This window comes from Microtus ochrogaster, chromosome 7, assembly GCF_000317375.1.
Source record: "Microtus ochrogaster isolate Prairie Vole_2 chromosome 7, MicOch1.0, whole genome shotgun sequence".
Lineage (NCBI taxonomy): Eukaryota > Metazoa > Chordata > Mammalia > Rodentia > Cricetidae > Microtus > Microtus ochrogaster.
In genome coordinates, this window is record NC_022014.1 from 33,508,457 (window position 1) to 33,526,071 (window position 17,615).

Here is a 17,615-nt window from a genome sequence, read left to right on the forward strand (position 1 = left end):
AGAGAGCATGCACGGTGGTGGGAATGCATAGAGAGCATGCACGGTGGTGGGAATGCACAGAGAGCATGCACGGTGGTGGGAATGCACAGAGAGCATGCGCGGTGGTGGGAATGCATAGAGAGCACGCACGGTGATGGGAATGAACGGAGGAGGCCTCGGAAGGGAGACATCAGTCTCAGAATAGACTGCAGAAGGGAAGGAAAGGAGCTGGGATGTGAAGTATGGTCCAGGTTCAGGAAGATGGAGGGGCATTTAAGGTGGAGGTGCAGCATGCACCCAGCACCAGGGTGCTCTCTCTAGAATATGAATTTCCAAGTCTGGATGCAAGCTGTACAGGGTAGAAAAGGTCCTGAAATAGAGAGGAAGTTGTGAGTCTTTTCTCTTTGATCAGCATCGTCTCCATCCTTCTGGTTTCCTGACCTTTCTCCCACCATGGAGTGAGTGAGACACTGTAAGGTAGAGAGAAGGTAGCACAGAGTCTGAAGGGGAGGCTCTGAAGAACCTAAGGGCTCTTGGGCACAAGTGACAAAATTCTTACCTCCTTTACAATGGCATCTATGAAGACTCTGGGAGCCGCTGTCATGTCGGCACAAAATTATAGCTATGCAAATTGTGCAAGAAATGCCATTTAATTGTGATACAGATTTTCAATGGTTGAGTTAGCAAATGAAAATAAATATTGTTTTTTGCCACTGTGTCGTACTCCATTTGTGGGCAAATGGATGGAGCTAGAAAACATCATATTGAGTGTGGTAACCCAGACCCAGAAAGACAAATATAATATGTACTCACTCATAAGTGGATTTTAGACATAAAGCAAAGAAAACCCAGCCTACAACTTACAATCCCAGAGAACCTAGACAAAAAAGAGGACCCTAAGAGAGACATACATGGATCTAATCTACATGGGAAATAGTAAAAGACAAGATCTCCTGAGTAAATTGGGAGCGTGGGGACCTTGAGAGAGGGTAGAAGGGGAGGGGAGAGGAAGGGAGAGAAGTGAAGAAAAATGTATAGCTCAATAAAAACAATTTAAAAAATAAAAATAAATATCGTATGTGGCAAAAATGTCACATTTGTTTTTGCCAGGTCAGTTTCTACAGGGCAGCTTGGCAGAGTGTGCCAAACTCCTTGACCGTGTGTCTAACTTGCATTTGTAAAGGTTTGGATGCAATGTGTTTAGCAGGGAGGTATATTTGGAGGGGAAAACATTGAAACTGGTAAAATGTCCAACAATAGGGGAACCCCAAGTAAACTGGGGATCCTCTGTCTAGTTTGATACCACACAGCCACCACAGCTAGGGATTTGAAGAATAATGAGTTAATAAAAAAAAAAAAAAAAAAGCTTAGAGGATGTTTAGTGAAAACAGCAGAAAGCAAAACAGGATTTTTAGACAAATTCTGGGAAGACAAGCTAAACATGTAAATATGCGCATTTGTGGCCCAGTTCTGGGAAGAAAATGTATTGATCTAATAATAAAAACAGGCAACTCAGAAAGACTGGGGCAGCGTGGGGAGTTCCCTGCTGGTCTCATTTCCTCATGCGTAGCCAGGGCATTTGGGATCCCACGCGCACAGAGAGCACCAAGGTTGAGAAAAGCCTAAGAGGTGCAGCGTGACTCGATGCTTGCCTAACTTTCCTGCCCAGCTCTTTAGAACACTTGCCTCTTTCAACACTCCTGCTCTTACCTGCGGAGCTTCTAGACAAGCATGGCCAGGGGTTGATTGCGGGATTTCTCTGCCGCGTAAGAAATGCCCAGTCACAGACTGAAGACCCCAGGTCTGGATGAGAGGGTTGGGAGAGCCGTCTATTAACGCCTCATTTTTCCAGCTCAGCATGTTAAGACAGACCCTGTATTGCTCCACCAGAGCCACAGGTGGGCTAGATTTTCCTTATTTTGTTTTTTTCACGGAAATCACTCACAGCTCACCCTAATGAGAACATTTGGGGTCAGCCATAAAGGGGAGAATTTAGAACCCTGTACCTCACCTTTTCCACCCTCCAAATGATGAGAAGCTGCCTGTTGGATAAAATTCAGTTTCTTTTTAAAACTCCTTCTTTTTAGTTAAAATCTCAGTTTCAAAGGATTTTTTTTTTTTTTTTTTTTTTGCCTTTTACAATGTATCGTCACATTTGACTCCCAGTCAGCATGCATTGACAAGTCTAAAAGCCCCAGAAGGTTCCACTCCCCCTATAACTCTCAACAGGAGATGGTGTATACTGCAGGCCCCGCCTGTGCCAGTCATTCTCAAAAGCCAGCAACCTAGGGTCAAGCCAGCTGCATGGACCCATGGACGGCTTGCTTACAAAATTGCCAAATTGCATTTTTTTTTTTAAAAAAAAACAAGTCCTCTCAAGGCGAGTTTCTCCAGTTTTCCCGTGCCTCTTCATTTGCCTTTATTTGGAAGTGTCTGCTCTCTGGAGCTAATCCCTGTGAAGTGATGAGGCTTGCATTGAAACATTATCAGGATGTAGGGCATGGTGTGACACAGGGTTTTGTAGCCACCGGCCAAGAAAGCGAACCAAACAAAATGACATCAAATTCTAAAACGGCCCCTGCCTGTTTCCACCTTGCAGCCCCCACGGCAGAAAGATCCATCCCAACTGCTCAGATGAAGCTGAAAAGAGCCCGCCTCGCAGATGACCTCAATGAAAAGATTGCTCTCCGCCCAGGGCCCTTGGAACTGGTGGAGAAGAACATCCTGCCTATGGATTCCTCAGTAAAAGAGGCTATAAAAGGTAGCTGGGCTTGGGGGAGGCATGCCTGCCCCACGCTTGTGAAAACCAGGGCAGCCACAGCTCTGGCAAGGTAGGAAGCCTGCTCTAAGCAGCTCCCTGGATGAGCCATGCCATGGATTGCTTCCCAAGTGTGTTCCCCGTGCCCAGGGGTCCACTGACCTTAGCTTCCTATGTTAAGGAGGCAGAGACAAGAAATATTAGATGAGAGCAGTCAGTAAGGAAGTCTCACAGCCGCAAATCCCAGCACTTGAGAGTCTGAGATGAGAGGATTGCCACGAGTTCAAGGCCAGCCTGGGCTCCATCAGCTCTGGACCAATCTGAGCTTCAAGTGAGATCTTTAAAACCAGGTTAACCAATGGGAGAGAGATGGAGTGAAAACTAGTACCATGGAAATAGTTTGGCTGCTGTGTTCTAGGATTGGGATGAAGATGGCAATGCCCAGGCTTTCACAAGCAGAACTCACGTTATGACACGTGGCAAACTGACAATTCTTACGTCATGCCCGAGGCCAAACACTCAAGGAGGTGATACACTCCCAGTTCCCTCAGAAACTGCCTTAGCTCATTTCACAGACCTTTAGACCAGCTGACCTCAGGTGGGTCCAGTCTGCAAGCACAGAGTTTATCTAAGCTATGCTGTGGTTGGGCCCTGGGTAAACAGTGGGGGGTGGAGTAGGGAAATGAACATTCCTATGGGCAAACTGACTTTCTTCTAATTAGACCGGCAGGCAGTTCCTGGGGAAACTTGAAAGGTATTACTTACCAATAGATATTTAAAGGTTTCAATGTGTTGTCAAAAGTACACGTAAGGACAACTTATTCTAAACCGCACTTGTTGTGATAGGCCCTTGAGTTATGTCTCCGTCTCAGCCATCCATGCGGAGACCATTGGAATGTGTAACTGTGGAAATCGGCACTCCAGGAGAGTCACTGACTCCTCTCCCCCTGCCCACTTAGACATCTCACAGTGGTTGTCTGTCCTCTTTATATATGGTATTGGGCTTTGGAACTTGGCCTACAGGTCTCAGGAGTGCACGCTCTCATCACTGCTTGGGTAGATCCTTCCTAGAGCCAGGACAAAAGTCTGGGGAGAAAATACCATTGAGCATCTCTCATCGTTTCTTGGAACATCCTGTTCCATGACTATAAAGTTGTCACTTGACTATTATAGGCAGAAGATTTTTTAATCTGCACCTTTAGTCTCTACCAACATTGCACCTTCCCAACTGGTAGCCTTTCTCCTTTCCTTCCTGCCGCCTGTGTTTCTCTGTGCATGCGCTACCTATACGAGAAAAATCACTATCACTAGTGTGGCAGACATTTTAGCAGTCTGCTGCCTTGTGCGTCCTGGTTTTACATACAGCACTTTCAATTTTCCCTCTCATCTGTTCATCTTTTCTTCATAGTTTCTGCATTTGTTTTAGTTGAGACTATTTCCCAGCTCAATGGTATGGACTTTTTTTTTTACCTACTTCATCATATACACACCCTCATTTTCAAATTTAAAATCTGAGTGCTTCTGAGAATATTTCAATGCTTAGATTAAGAGGCACATGTAATTTTGTTTTGTCCAGAATCTTGTCATGTATTTTACAATTGGATTTGACCTTTGTCTTCAGAAGTTTCTTTACATCGGTCTGCTTTGTCTATCGTTTCCTGGCTACTTACAGAGGTGCATTGGCGATAACACTTAGGAACAATTTTTCATAGGCTAACTTACTCCTGTCAAAATTGGTTTGAGAATACAACATATTTATAGGTTAATGTGCAGTGGATCCATAATCCATATGCTTAAAGCACACAGATTCTTCCAGGTCAGAAACACAAGATCCCTTTCCATTTACCCAGACCCTGCATGCCCCTCAACACACTTTGTTGTTATAAGCCAGTCCTTTGGATCACAGTGACACTGGAAATATTTATTTTGTATCTTTAATTTTTCTTAGCATCTTTGAAGATTTCCTTAATAGTGTCAGTAAGTTTCTCAGTTCATCCTGTTTAAGTGGAAATGTCTACAGATGAGACATGTTTCCTGCTCCACTTTGTGCAATGACAGGTAGTTGAAAATCTATATATTATATGACCAATGTCATCATAGGACCGTACGTGTGCACTACATTTCGATAGGTTTTTACTTCATATAACAATTCCAATATGTATTTACATTTGTAGGTTGTATCAATTCGATATAAATTATACAGATGATATAGGATAGTATACCAAATAAAATAAAATTTTACTACATATATCTGGCAGGGTGGTTCTTTTTTTGAGGAGTCATAGAGACACCTGCCTTATGTATAAAATTATGCATAAGGCGTATAAATTCATAAATATGCAATAAATAATGACATATGAGATGACTGGATAATCATGTGTCTCTTGCTTAATAGAATCCTGTTATTACTGATAGGTTGACAGTGGTTCAGAACAACCAGGAGGCAGTGATCTTATGGCCAGACTAGGGTGGACAGCAAGACCCTGTCTGGTAAAGGTGACATGATAGCACGTCATGCTGTCTATATTATGCTTATCTGCATTCCTACAGCTGCTGGATGAGCGCATGTTTTCACTCCATTTTTCTGTTGGCCGGAACTCATCTCAGCATAGAACATCCCAACTTGAAACACTGTGGGGGAGTGGTTTGTTTCACGCTGTGACCACAGTTCGGTCTACAGTTGCCATTAGCAACTGTAGTGGGGAGGGTAGAGCTGACCCAGGAAAAAGATCAAAATTCAGATTTCTCAGTAATGTTCCTCCTGAAAGACTCCAGCTTTTGCATTATTGAAAGTCACCTCACCATAAGTCAAGGGTGTTTCATCTGGATGCGTATCACTAGATAATTGACAATTACCTCTGAAATCTTTCTGAGTGACGGAAACTGTTAAACGTGGTCTCATGATCAGCTTCATGAGCTTCCTCGGGCACATCTCTGAAGTTGTTCTTTCATGACTTTCTATGGTGACACTCATAGTTACATGCGTACTCAAATTTTTATCTTATATCAGCTGTGTGATCTGCCCCATGCTGGAAATTCTCCTCCTCCTCCATGTCACAGCTCACGAGTCTCCAGCCATATGTGGTGCTTACTTGTTCTAAGTGTCTCTGACCCGCACTCCGCTTTTCAACTTAACGTCTACACATGGGACATCGTCTCTTCCTCTCTCCTTTACATTTACTACAAGCCTGTCTGCTTCTTCTCTTAGAAAGGAGGAGTTTGTCATTCTGTTCTTAAAGTCTGTTAGTTCCATGTCCTTACTTGAATTCAGTTTGCCTCTAATCCAGCTTGCTGGGAAGCTGTAGGAGGCAAGCGGGAGTCTCACTCGCTGCTCATCAGAAGCCCATCCAATAATCCACACTGAGTCTCAGCCAAGCCCTGAAGAAAGAGAGGCAGGGGTGAGGAGGGTAGAGTGGAAAGTGCTGACTTGTAGAGAGAGCCTCACTGACTAAGTGCTGGAAGCAGTTTACAGCGTGTCTTCAAGCAGAGAGGCTCAAACTTCAGTGTTCTTCTCCTCAAGAAACTTGATAAAACTGTTTTTCTAACACCCTAGCTAGAGAAAACATAATTTTTGAGGGATACAAAAAAGGTAGTGGTGAGCACAGGAAGGGTTCTGGTGAGGCGAAACTGAGTGTGTGTGTGTGTGTACGTACGTACGTGTGTGGGCACGCACGCATCCGTGTGTGTGTGTGTGTGTGTGTGTGTGTGTGTGTGTGTGTGTGTGTATGTGTGAACAGGGTCAGGCTATGCATGCACTGTGTGTGTGTGTGTGTGTGTGTGTGTGTGTACATACGTACGTGTGTGGGCACGCACGCATCCGTGTGTGTGTGTGTGTGTGTGTGTGTGTATGTGTGAACAGGGTCAGGCTATGCATGCACTGCATGCACTGTGTGTGTGTGTGTGTGTGTGTGTGTGTGTATACAACGTCAGGCTGTGCATGCAGACTGGACTGTGTCTGTGGTGTGGAGTGGGCTTGTGAGAGATGAAAGAACTCCATGAGAGGCTGACACACTTGTCTGAGGAGAGCTGACAACTGGAGAAAGTCCTGCCTGTGAGTGTATAAGAAGAGTCTGACATGGCCAACATTGCATAACTCGATTGCAGATTGCCTTTCAACACACAGACTTCTCTCTCTCTTGACCAAGGTAGTGATGTCATCATTCATCAAGATAGGAATAAGAATGGATGAGCTAGGTGGTGGAAAGTGACAACTTCTCCTGCTAACTGCTGAACTGAGGGGCCATCAGTAATGCAAAGGTAGATATTCACACGCCATAGGTCCTGGGGCTCCTAGTTCAGAGGAAAACGCACACTTGCAAATATTCAATGCCTGTGATGATTTAAACTGATGAGCTAGCTAAGGTTGCCTTTGCATGCATGCATTTCTTCACTGACTATCTACCGAGTCTCTTCTAACATACCAGACCTCACTCTAATCTCTTGTTCAGTGGTCAGAGCCGACAAGTCAATTTAGTAACTTTAGTGTCATAGTAAAAAAGCTTCTAAGTGCAGTAGCAGTTCAGGGTCTGAGCGGTGCATAAAAAGAGCGGAGGGTTAAACTCGAGCCTGAGGTGTGGTGGGAAGTCTGTGCAGAATAAACGGGGATCCACTGGAGAAAAAGGTTAAACATACATTTGCTTTAGTCCAAGGAAATCCCCGAAGTCAGTGCTAGCCTTAGAGAATAGAGCCCTCATCCCTCCCCGACCCCCCATCCTCGTGTCCCCTTCTGTACTTAGGAGTCTCACAAACAAGGGAACACGCATGAAGAAACATCATAAGGCTGCTTGGAGACCAGCTGTAGGAACAACAGCTGGAGCCCTCCCAGGAGCAAAGACGACCCAGCTTGCTCGTGGGCCTGCTCCCCCCCGGGGACCACATCCCTTCTATGGTGAGGTGCAGATGCGTTAGTGTGATGGTTTTTTTTCATCGGCCTCACGACCTCTGTGTGTTTCCCCTGCTCCATCCACGTGCCGTTCCGTTTGTGTTTATACATTGTGGTTCTCTCTCCAGCTGTGTTTCCTTGCTCCTGCCAGACTTAAGAGGCCTACTGTGTCGCCTCCCTCCCTCCAAGCTTTATTAAAATCTAAGAGAGAATTATCTAGAACCTTTCCTAACACAAGGAAGGACCTATTGACAGTGAGCCTTCCCATCTGGCTTTTTTCTCTTCCTTTCCAGGTCACCCTCTTGTAGCTGAACAACCTACCACACCAAGCCTTTTTTTTTCCTCCATAGACTTGTCTGTCTTATAGGATGCCTATTGTTGGTCCCACTTCCAATGTGAGTTTATATATATATATATATCTGATCTCATGCGCATCATTCTGGAATGGCATACTAAACAAGAAGAAAAGACATGGGCACCCAGAGTACACCCAACTGTCTCTTCAGGTCAGAACATGGCATATAGCTCACACAGTCTCCATGCGAATGATGGTTCCTCTACAGAATGTGGGGTGCCTTGTTAGGCTTATGAGTGGTCATTATTACTCAGGTACTCCTTAGTACTGAAAGCCCTGGGTTCTTCTCACGTGTTAATGTGCTCTCCGGTCATTAAATAGTTTCCGCACAGGATGGGAGCATTCTGCATCCCCTGGCTCCAGAGGAAGCAGTGTTTGGCCTGACTCCTGGCTTGAGTTAAACCAAACGTGGCTGGATTCCTCCAACAGTAGGAGGACTCTGGACTCCAGCTGCAGGGGACAAGTTTCTCATCTTGTCTTTGGATTGGACCAGGTTTCCCGTCTAAGTCAGCACTTCATTTTCCATTTAACCAGTGCTTTAGAATATGTAGCTCTTTTGTCAAAGACAAATTCTTGTTATCAAAATAATCTTTTACATTTTTAATTTATTCTCTCATGTATTACATCCTGACCAGTTTCCCCTTCCTCCTCCCTCACAAGTCCGTTTACCCCTTTCCTCTGACCCCCATCCACTGCTCCCTTTCTCTTCAGAAAAGTGCAGGCCTCCCATGGGTATCAACCAAATATGGCATATCAAGTTCAGAAAGGCTAGGCATAACCCCTAATTTTAAGGCTGGTCAAGGCAACCCTGTAGGAGAAAAGGGGTCCTGAAAGCAGTCAAAAGAGCTAGAGACAGCCCCCGCCCCTATTGTTAGGAGTCCCACAAGAAGGCCAAGGTACAAAACCATTACATATACAAAGAGGGCCTAGGTCAGACCCATGCAGGCTCCCTGATTGTCAATACAGTCTCTGTGAGCCTTTATGAGCCTAGGCTTGTTGATTCTGCCAGTTTTCTTGGGGTGTCCTTGACCCCTCTGGTTCCTACAATCCTTCCTTCCCCTCTTCCACAGGATTCCCTGAGCTCCACTTGGGTAGTGTTTGGCTGTGGGTCTTTGCATCTGTTTCTATCAGTTGCTGGATGAAGCCTGAGGATGATTATGCTGGGCTCCTGTCTAGAAGTAGAGCAGAATATCAATGGGGATTATTTCACTGGCTTTCCTTTTTCTTTTCTTCTTTCTTTCTTTTTTTCTTTCTTTCTTTCTTTCTTTCTTTTTTCTTTCTTTCTTTCTTTCCTTCTTCTTTCCTTGATGTTCATGTTTGGTTCTATCCTGTGTCTTTGGGCAATCCAGCCTCTAATTCCTGGCTCTCCAGATAGTATCAGGGGTAGGCTCCCTCTAGAATAATCTTTTAATATAGAAACCAATGTCTGACTTGCCAGGACTGTTGTAAGGGCCATCCGTTTTCAGCTGTCACGCTTCCGAAGGCCTGTTTATCCATCATACATTTGTCTGTGACCCCGAGGCTTACTTTAAAATCAAACTCTCTTGCTCACCAAGAATCCAGTCCATGGTCAGAGACTGGAAGTTTTGACACTGATCATGCATTTTAAAGCCAGATACGCAACAACAATGGCCCAATGCCAAATGGTAGGGTTGCTTGCTTTGGCATGACTTTACTTCCTTGTAGACAAGACGATCATTCTTCACTGAGAAGTAATTTCCAAAGTATCAATGATCCACAGGGGAAAGAAACACACTATGGCACATATGTCAAATGGTTTTCTAAGGGGAAATGCTGGGGAAAACAAGGTAGGGTTTAGGAAATTGGGGAACTGGCTGATTTGGGGAGAAAGAGTGAAAAAGAAAAAGAAAAGAAAAGAAAAGAAAAGAAAAGAAAAGAAAAGAAAAGAAAAGAAAAGAAAAGAAAGGGGCCCTTTGACTTTGCAGAGCTGCCTGGTAACCTGAATGACATTAGTGCTGCTGAAGCCACGCTGGCATTGCTGAGAGGCAGGCAGTTGAAGTTGGGGTTATCTTGCAAGGTCTCCAAGGGGGAGCTGGGGGCAGCGACAGGTGGCTACAGGGACACTGAATGTTTTCCCATAAAGAGAGGAGGCAACAAAAGTATATAAGGTTCACACTGGATGACATTCTTTGTCCCTTGGATTTGACCTCTAGAACTGATAAGTATTAAAAACTCATAGAAGGCCAGGCGATGGTGGCACACGGCTTTAATCCCAGCATTCGGGAGGCAGAGGCAAGCGGATCTCTGTGAGTTCGAGACCAGCCTGGTCTACAGAGCTAGTTCCAGGACAGGCTCCAAAGCCACAGAGAAACCCTGTCTCGAAAAACAAAACAAAACAAAACAAAACAAAACAAAACAAAAAACAAAACAAAAAACAAACAAACAAACAAAAAAAAAAAGCATAGAAGTTAATTGTATTTTGTGATTAATGAGGATCAGGTCAAGAGATGCGAGGGAAATTTCTGAGTTGCCCTGGATCTGAGGAAAGGGAACCCGGTTAGCCTGGTACCAGTTCACATCTGTCTTATAACAAAGAAACCCGATGTCCTTTAAGAGCAGCAAATTCTCCCTTGGGTTAGAGGATCCACTGGTCTATAGACCACAGTGTGTTGTTGGGTCTCAGCAAGCTTCCTTGGGCGAGAGCCAGGGTTGCTAAAATATACATCTCTGTGAACGATCTGTGGTGCTTTCCTCTGGGAAACAGATTCTGTTTCATTCTCATTCATGAGGATGTCAGGGATGGTCAGTCTGTACTCAGATGAAAATAACTCTACTACCGTTCACGGGACCAACTCACCAGGAGAAAGTCAGGAGGAGCACTTCCATACCCTGCCCCACCTTTCCTTCACGGCCCTTGGTGCAGGGTCCAGGGGGAAGGTGACCAGGGCTCCAATGATCTCATTTCATCTTAGAATTTTACATATTTGTGCAGGGGAAAGCACAGCTGACTCATTCAGCTAGTCACTTCCAGGGAAAGGGGAAGCGAGGGTCCATCGCCAGCCTAAGGTCCCCAAGGGGCCTCTATACCCAGAGCCAGTCCTGTGGACATACCCAAAGGATGATGTCAGGGCTTCCCAGAGCAGGTCCTTGTCATCACACAGCCTGACATGTCTGTGGGGACAATAGCCAGCGCTCTGCTCTCCAGCAGCTCCCAGCCAGCCTCTTGTCGTGGGAGATTAGAGTTGAGGCCCCAGGTCACAATGCAATGCCATCGAAGTGACTGTTCTACAGGAATACAGATAAGGCGACCAGAAGGTGACCTGTATCCCTCTCTGCAGCAGAGTGGCTTGAACTGACAAAGAGGGGGTAACTGGTGGCCTTGCCAGGACAGATTCTCTCCCTACCGGAAGCTGACTCCTTTTGTTTCCAGAAGAAGCCTCTCAGGACAAATGACTTTTCCTTGCCATGGAGATGATACACTGACCTTTACGAGGCTGACCACAGAATAAACGGCCTCCTGGGTGGTCTTTTTGTTGTTGATAATGGTAAACTTGAGAATGGCAGATGATAACAAAAACAATATCGGCCACCATAACAGCTAGACATGACTGAACAGTTCATATCAGGCCATGGACTCGGTGCTCTGCAGATGGTATGTCTTGGAATCTAGAGAGGTAACTGCGTTCATTATCCCCATCTAATAGATGGGGAAATCGAGGCCCAGCAATTTGCCAGTATTCACACTCCCACTGATGTGGCACAGCCAAGAAAAAAAAAATGCACCCCATGTTTCGAACTCTAGAACTCATACGTGCCTCGTGCGTCCTGTGAGAGTACGCAGTGCAACAGCGACTCTGGGTACTCTGCACTCTTCCAGCTCTTGCTCTACAATCAAGCAACTGTGTGGCTATGTGGATGCTCTCTGTCCTTTTCCTGTCGGCAGAATCTGACATGGCAACCTCATGCTTTCAAACTGTCACTTTTGGGGTCTTGACATTCACTCTGCTTCTTTATGTGGGTGTGAACCACTTGCTTGTGTTTGGTTGTGTGGACTCGAGACTTCCTCGCTGCATTGGCTTTAGCAGTCAGGGAGCCTTTAAAGGATTGCCAGATGATTTGATGAAATAGTCTCCTAGACTCTGATTCTGTAGTATTTGGCTCCTAGAATCTCTCTCCTGACTAGGGGACTTTCTTCTCTGCCCCACCCCGTTCTGTTCATCAGCCCCTTTAGCACCTCTCCATCTCTCCATTGTCACCCAAGATGCCGCCTCCTCCTCCTGTCCTGTCCATAGCTGCCGGTTATTTCAGGTTCCACCCAAGCCCTCCTCCTCCTAGAGAGCGAGTTCTCAGACAACTCTGTGTTACTATCTCCTCTGCCTAACTGCGGTGGACACTCTCCAGGACACTTCTCCGTGACAGATCCTCTGATTATCCCGGGCAGATACACAGACAGCCTCTTTCTCTGACTTTCAGCCTCTTTACCATATCTTATCTGATCACCTCGTCTCCTCTTGAAGTGTGAAGGGTGGAAGTGAATGAAATAACTGAGGACCCGCTCCCTTCAGCCTTGGCGGGGAGGGAAGAGAACTGATTACAGAGAGCTGATCCTTTAGATCCACAAGGGCTTAATTCCAGGACCCCCCACAGATGACAAACTCAGGACGCTCCCATCCCTCCTGTGAAATGAAATACTATTTGCACATAATCTGTGCATAGTCTCCCTTCTGTGTCAGTCATCTATGTATTAACTGCCATGTTTCATTCCATGCAAATACGATGTAAAAAGTTACTATACTCACTCCCGGGGAGGTAACAATATGAGCAAAGCCTATGTACGTCCAGAAGAGAGGAAATGCACTCGGTTTCAGTCAATGCCAAAAGTGTGGAAGCTGCAGACAGCAAACTGGTACTGCCTGCCCTCTTATTCCAAATTCTCTACTTCTGGGCTTCTTTAAAAAAAATCATTGTGGTGTCTTGACTTGAGGTTACCACTGGCCAGTGATCAGAGTGTGTGTGGGGGGGTGCATTTGTTCACTGAGGCATCTCAGTCTATAACGCGTGCAGAGGCGGGTCCTTTGCTGCTCTATTGCACTCCCTGCTGTCCAGCCAAGGCGGGATGATGACGCTCCCTAAATAAGAGATGGCTCCACCCAAGGGCTTTCAGGCTAACAGTGTGGGGGGGGGGGTAACCTGGTTTCGCCACTCTCCTCTGTGAAGTGACTCTGAGAGTCCAAAGTCTAGGGATTCACTCTCTGTTCAACCACTAGGTAATGGCATAAGATAGAACTGAATATCCCCAGCAGCCAGCCAGATCTGAGAGACTGAGATCACACTTGGGCTCCCTGTTCCTGTTGGAGGACTCACAACAGGAGTGAGTCTATTTTATTATAGTTGTCACTTTACACAATCCACCCCACCTCAATCCTCCCCTCCCTTTAGATATAATCAGATCATGTGTAGTAAGAGGAAAAGCATTACCCCTCTGTCTCTATGCTTCTTCCAACATTTCTACCCATAGGTTAGAAAGTGGAACAATTCCATACTTCAGTTCATTTCTCCCTAAGTTGTGCGCATTTAGGATGCCATATTCTGGTTGACTTGGGGAGACATTTTTGTCACATGAAACATTAGACCACACCAGAAAAGGCCCAGTCCCCTCATAGTGAAAGAAATGGGAAGAGACAGGAGACAGTGAACTTCTCAGAGTGTGTTGGTGGGCACAGAAGACGGTGTACCTGAGGGGTTGGTAAGATCCTATGCAGGAGTCTCTGAGGTACTGAGCAGCATTGACTCAGGGCATGAGCCAGATGATCTCAAGGACACGCTGTGACCTCCTGGATGGGCAGCAGTAGACACCCCCTCCTTCTCCTGTCTGCCTGATTCTCAGTGGAACATGTAAAGACCGTAACAAAGATAAAATCTTCCATTATCTGCATAAATTGGGACGAAAATTCCAAAGAAGGCATAGTTCATAATAACGTTTTAAATGGCTGAGCAGACAATGTATCCCTATATTCACAGAAGCAACTAGAAGGCGTTTCCTTAGAGATCTCAGGTGTTGATTCCCCTGAGAAAGGAAGAGGCAGAGTCCCAGTTGAGGCAGGAAAATGGCACGCAGAGGCCATCTGCCGGGCTTAGAGTGCTCTGAGGGCTGAAAGAACCGAGTGTGTGACTCACTCCGGGGGGATGGGGAAGGACTAAAGAGGTAGAAGGGAGACTCTGGTCTCAAGGAAGAGGTTGGCACACACCCAGTGGGTCTTTAGAGCTGAAGGGGGAGCAGGTTTCTGACATAAATACTAACATTGACTTATTTGGGCTTTTGGGTAAATAAGTGATTTCTGTAATTCTCTGCACTTTTCTAATCTTTCATGTTTCTCAATTTTATTTTTAGTTTTGAGATGAAAATTTATTTCTTCCCTTTCCTCTCTCCAAACCCTCTCATAAACCCCCTCTCCACCTTCCTACATATTTATAACCTAGATTTTTCATTAATTTTGTAGCCATATATGTATATACATATCTATTTCTAAATACACCCTCTTCCATCTGTATATCTGTCTGTATGTCTGCTTCCAGAGATGACTGTCTGTATCTGTCTGTCTGTCTGTCTGCTTCCAGGGATGACTGTCTGTATATCTGTCTGTCTATCTGTTTCCAGGGATGACCATCTGTATATCTGTCTGTCTGCTTCCAGGCTTGACCATTTGGCACTGGACATTTTTATGCTATAAATGTATAAGAATGAGGTTAATAAGGTTGGGGTTATAATTCAGGGGCAGAAGTTTCCCTAGTATGCCCAAGGCCCTCAGTTTAATCTCCACTTAGACACACACACACACACACACAGACACACACACACACACACACACAGAGAGAGAGCAAATGTTCCAACTCACACGATGGAATACTACACAATTATTTTTTGAGTGAGGATAGTCTTTTCTCTCATGTGGATAGGTTTCTTTTTTTAAAAAAAATCTACAGAGTAGGAAAAACGTAAGTTCCAGAAATAAGCGTGTGTGTGAAGTATCATTGTTAGTGTTGAGAACTGAACCTAAGGCCTTATGCCTCCTAGACAGGCACACTATCACTGAGCTGCACCCCAGGCCCTGAAGAGTATATTTTACCCAGTCCAATCTCTTTCAAACTTCTTATTTTGCATGTATCTTTCCTTGTGCATAAAGTTAAATCTAGAAGAGACCACTGACTTTTATTGTGAGGCAGAACATGTACATTAGGTATTTTCATACTACATGGATTTTTGTCACGCACCTTCCGCTTTGATAATTATCCCAGCAACAATGACGTCTATGCGTGACCCATGGGAGCAGATGTGCTGGCATCCAAGCCCCTCCAGGTTAGTGGGCTTCCCATTGGGTTAGTTACTGGAGTTCCCACTCGCTGTGTCCTTGCCTGGCCTCTTTCCTGATTTGACACTCGGATGTCCAGAGTGTCTGTGACACATGCCAACAGCGGTGGTGACGACAAGCCCCAAACCACGTCTGTTCCATGCCTCCCAGCTCCTGGAGGCCTTCGCAATCGCCACAGCGAGAGCTCCAGTCTCTTATCTACACCGAGCAAGAGTCAAAAGTTCTTGTGAGTGTGATTGCAGAACAGGGTCTGGAAAAGCTCCTGATAATTCTGAAATTCCTTTGGACGGGCCGTGCTACGGATAGTGTCAGGAGAGCGTTGTGGCTTTGACACTTTGTGTACTGTTTAGCCAGACAACAAACTGGAGAATGGGCCATGTCAAATGTGAGAGACAGGTCAGGATATTATTACAGACCCATCTGGGCTGATGGCCACTGTCTCCAACACAACTTCTCTGTTGTCATAGGAAGACAACCCAGGGGAGAGTGAAAAAGTCCAGAGGTAGGTAAGGGGTGCTGAAGGACTTGCAAAAACACAGGATATTAGACAGGAAAATAAAATCCATGCACTGAGAACATTAAGAGTCAGGTTGAAGTCTCCGAGGCAGATTTTTGACCTTTCTAATTGGTGGTGCCTTGGTTGGGTGGCTCCTTCAGTGAAGATAGCTAAGCCTGACATCTAGGAATTTAAACTTAGTAGCTGGCCTCACTTCTCCTTATTAGCTAAGTTTGCTAAACATTTTGTACCATGTGCCCTACTTTATCTTTGAAGATGAAGCAACTGGCAAGCTGTCATTTCGATTCTCTCACGCTGGAAAGCCCGAAGGAGAGGGCAGTCATTCCACATTATCATCCAGCGGCCTCACAGTGTGCCCGGTCCTCCTGCCTTTCCTGATTTAGCTTCAAAAGGACATAGGCTCCATAGAAAGTGTCGAGAAATGACTCAGTCTGGAAATCAAGTTTGGAGCGCCTCGATAAGCTTTGATACATCACCCATTTGCCCCAACAACAGACTTCTTTTTTTTTAATACACATTTTCATGTAGAAAATCTAATTGTTTAAAATACATTTTCATTCTTCCCCGAACTTGTCATACACTGGAGAATGAAGCCGTGTACTTTAGCGTAGGGACAATGCTTAGCAGTGTTTCCTAAACAGCTCTCTGATACTCTGAGCCCCTGGTCCCATCTCGATTCTTCTCTTGCTCAGGTACGGAGGTGAGTTTCTCCAAATCAGCAGACGCGTTTGCCTTTGAAGAGGACAGCAGCAGTGATGGGCTTTCCCCAGACCAGACTCGGAGCGATGATCCCCAGGGCTCTGTGGGATCACCCCCAGATATCAAAGCCATTGAGGCTCCATTGGCTGGCCCTCTGGACACAATCCAGGTAAAACAGACTGCCCCTGCCTCACGGTCTTGTCAGATGGCTTAGATTTCACATCAACACTGCTATGGCTGGTGTTGCTTATATCCCCTGTCTTCTGCTGCTGCTGCTGGTGGTGGTGGTGGTTTTATCCTGGGTCAGGGTCTCACTATGTAGTGTGATCCTCTCAAACTTGGGATCCTCCTGGCTCAGGCTGAGTGATGGAATTACAGTGCACACCAAAGTCGCCTGATGATATGCTTTCTTAATGTCCCTTCCCAGCCTATTGTGAGTCATAGAAACATTGAAAACCTTCACAATGTTAGTTTCCAACTTACCTTGTAAGCAAGTAAATGCATTCATCTCCATCTCATGCATAAAATAAGTTGACACTTAGTGAGATCACATGATTGGCCAGAAACCTCCTGGTAGGACTGATATCAAATTCATTAGAGAGCCTCGGGGGCTGGGAAGAAGGCATTGCTGGCTATCAGCAAAGCAGGAGACACCTGTTGCTTCTAGCCCTAGCAGGGTCTACAATGCCAACCTGAAGGCAGGCAGGACACCGCCCCTACTCGGTACAGTTCTCATTCTTTCTTGACAAACCCACAAGTACTTAAGAGTGGATGTGTACAAAAACATGAAGCACACATAAAAAGAATAACAATGGGGGGCTGGAGAGATGGCTCAGTGGTTAAGAGCACTGGTTGCTCTTCCAGAGGTCCCGAGTTCAATTCCCAGCAACCACATGGTGGCTCACAACCATCTGTAATAAGACCTGGCGCCCTCTTCTGGCATGCATACATGGAGGCAGAATGTTGTATACATAAATAAATAAATCTTTTTTTTTTCTTTTTTTGTTTTTCGAGACAGGGTTTCTCTGTGGTTTTGGAGCCTGTCCTGGAACTAGCTCTTGTAGAACAGGCTGGTCTCGAACTCACAGAGATCC

General features: G+C 45.5%; 1 protein-coding gene across 1 annotated transcript in view; it reads left to right on the forward strand.

Moving 5' to 3' along the window:
- Positions 1-17,615, forward strand: part of Myocd (myocardin) — a 91,667-nt gene that overhangs the window by 48,409 nt on the left and 25,643 nt on the right. The window contains exons 5-6 of the mRNA XM_005349862.3: positions 2,579-2,740; positions 16,515-16,690. Coding sequence (XP_005349919.2) covers positions 2,579-2,740; positions 16,515-16,690 — 338 coding nt within the window. The remainder of the gene's footprint in view (positions 1-2,578; positions 2,741-16,514; positions 16,691-17,615) is intronic.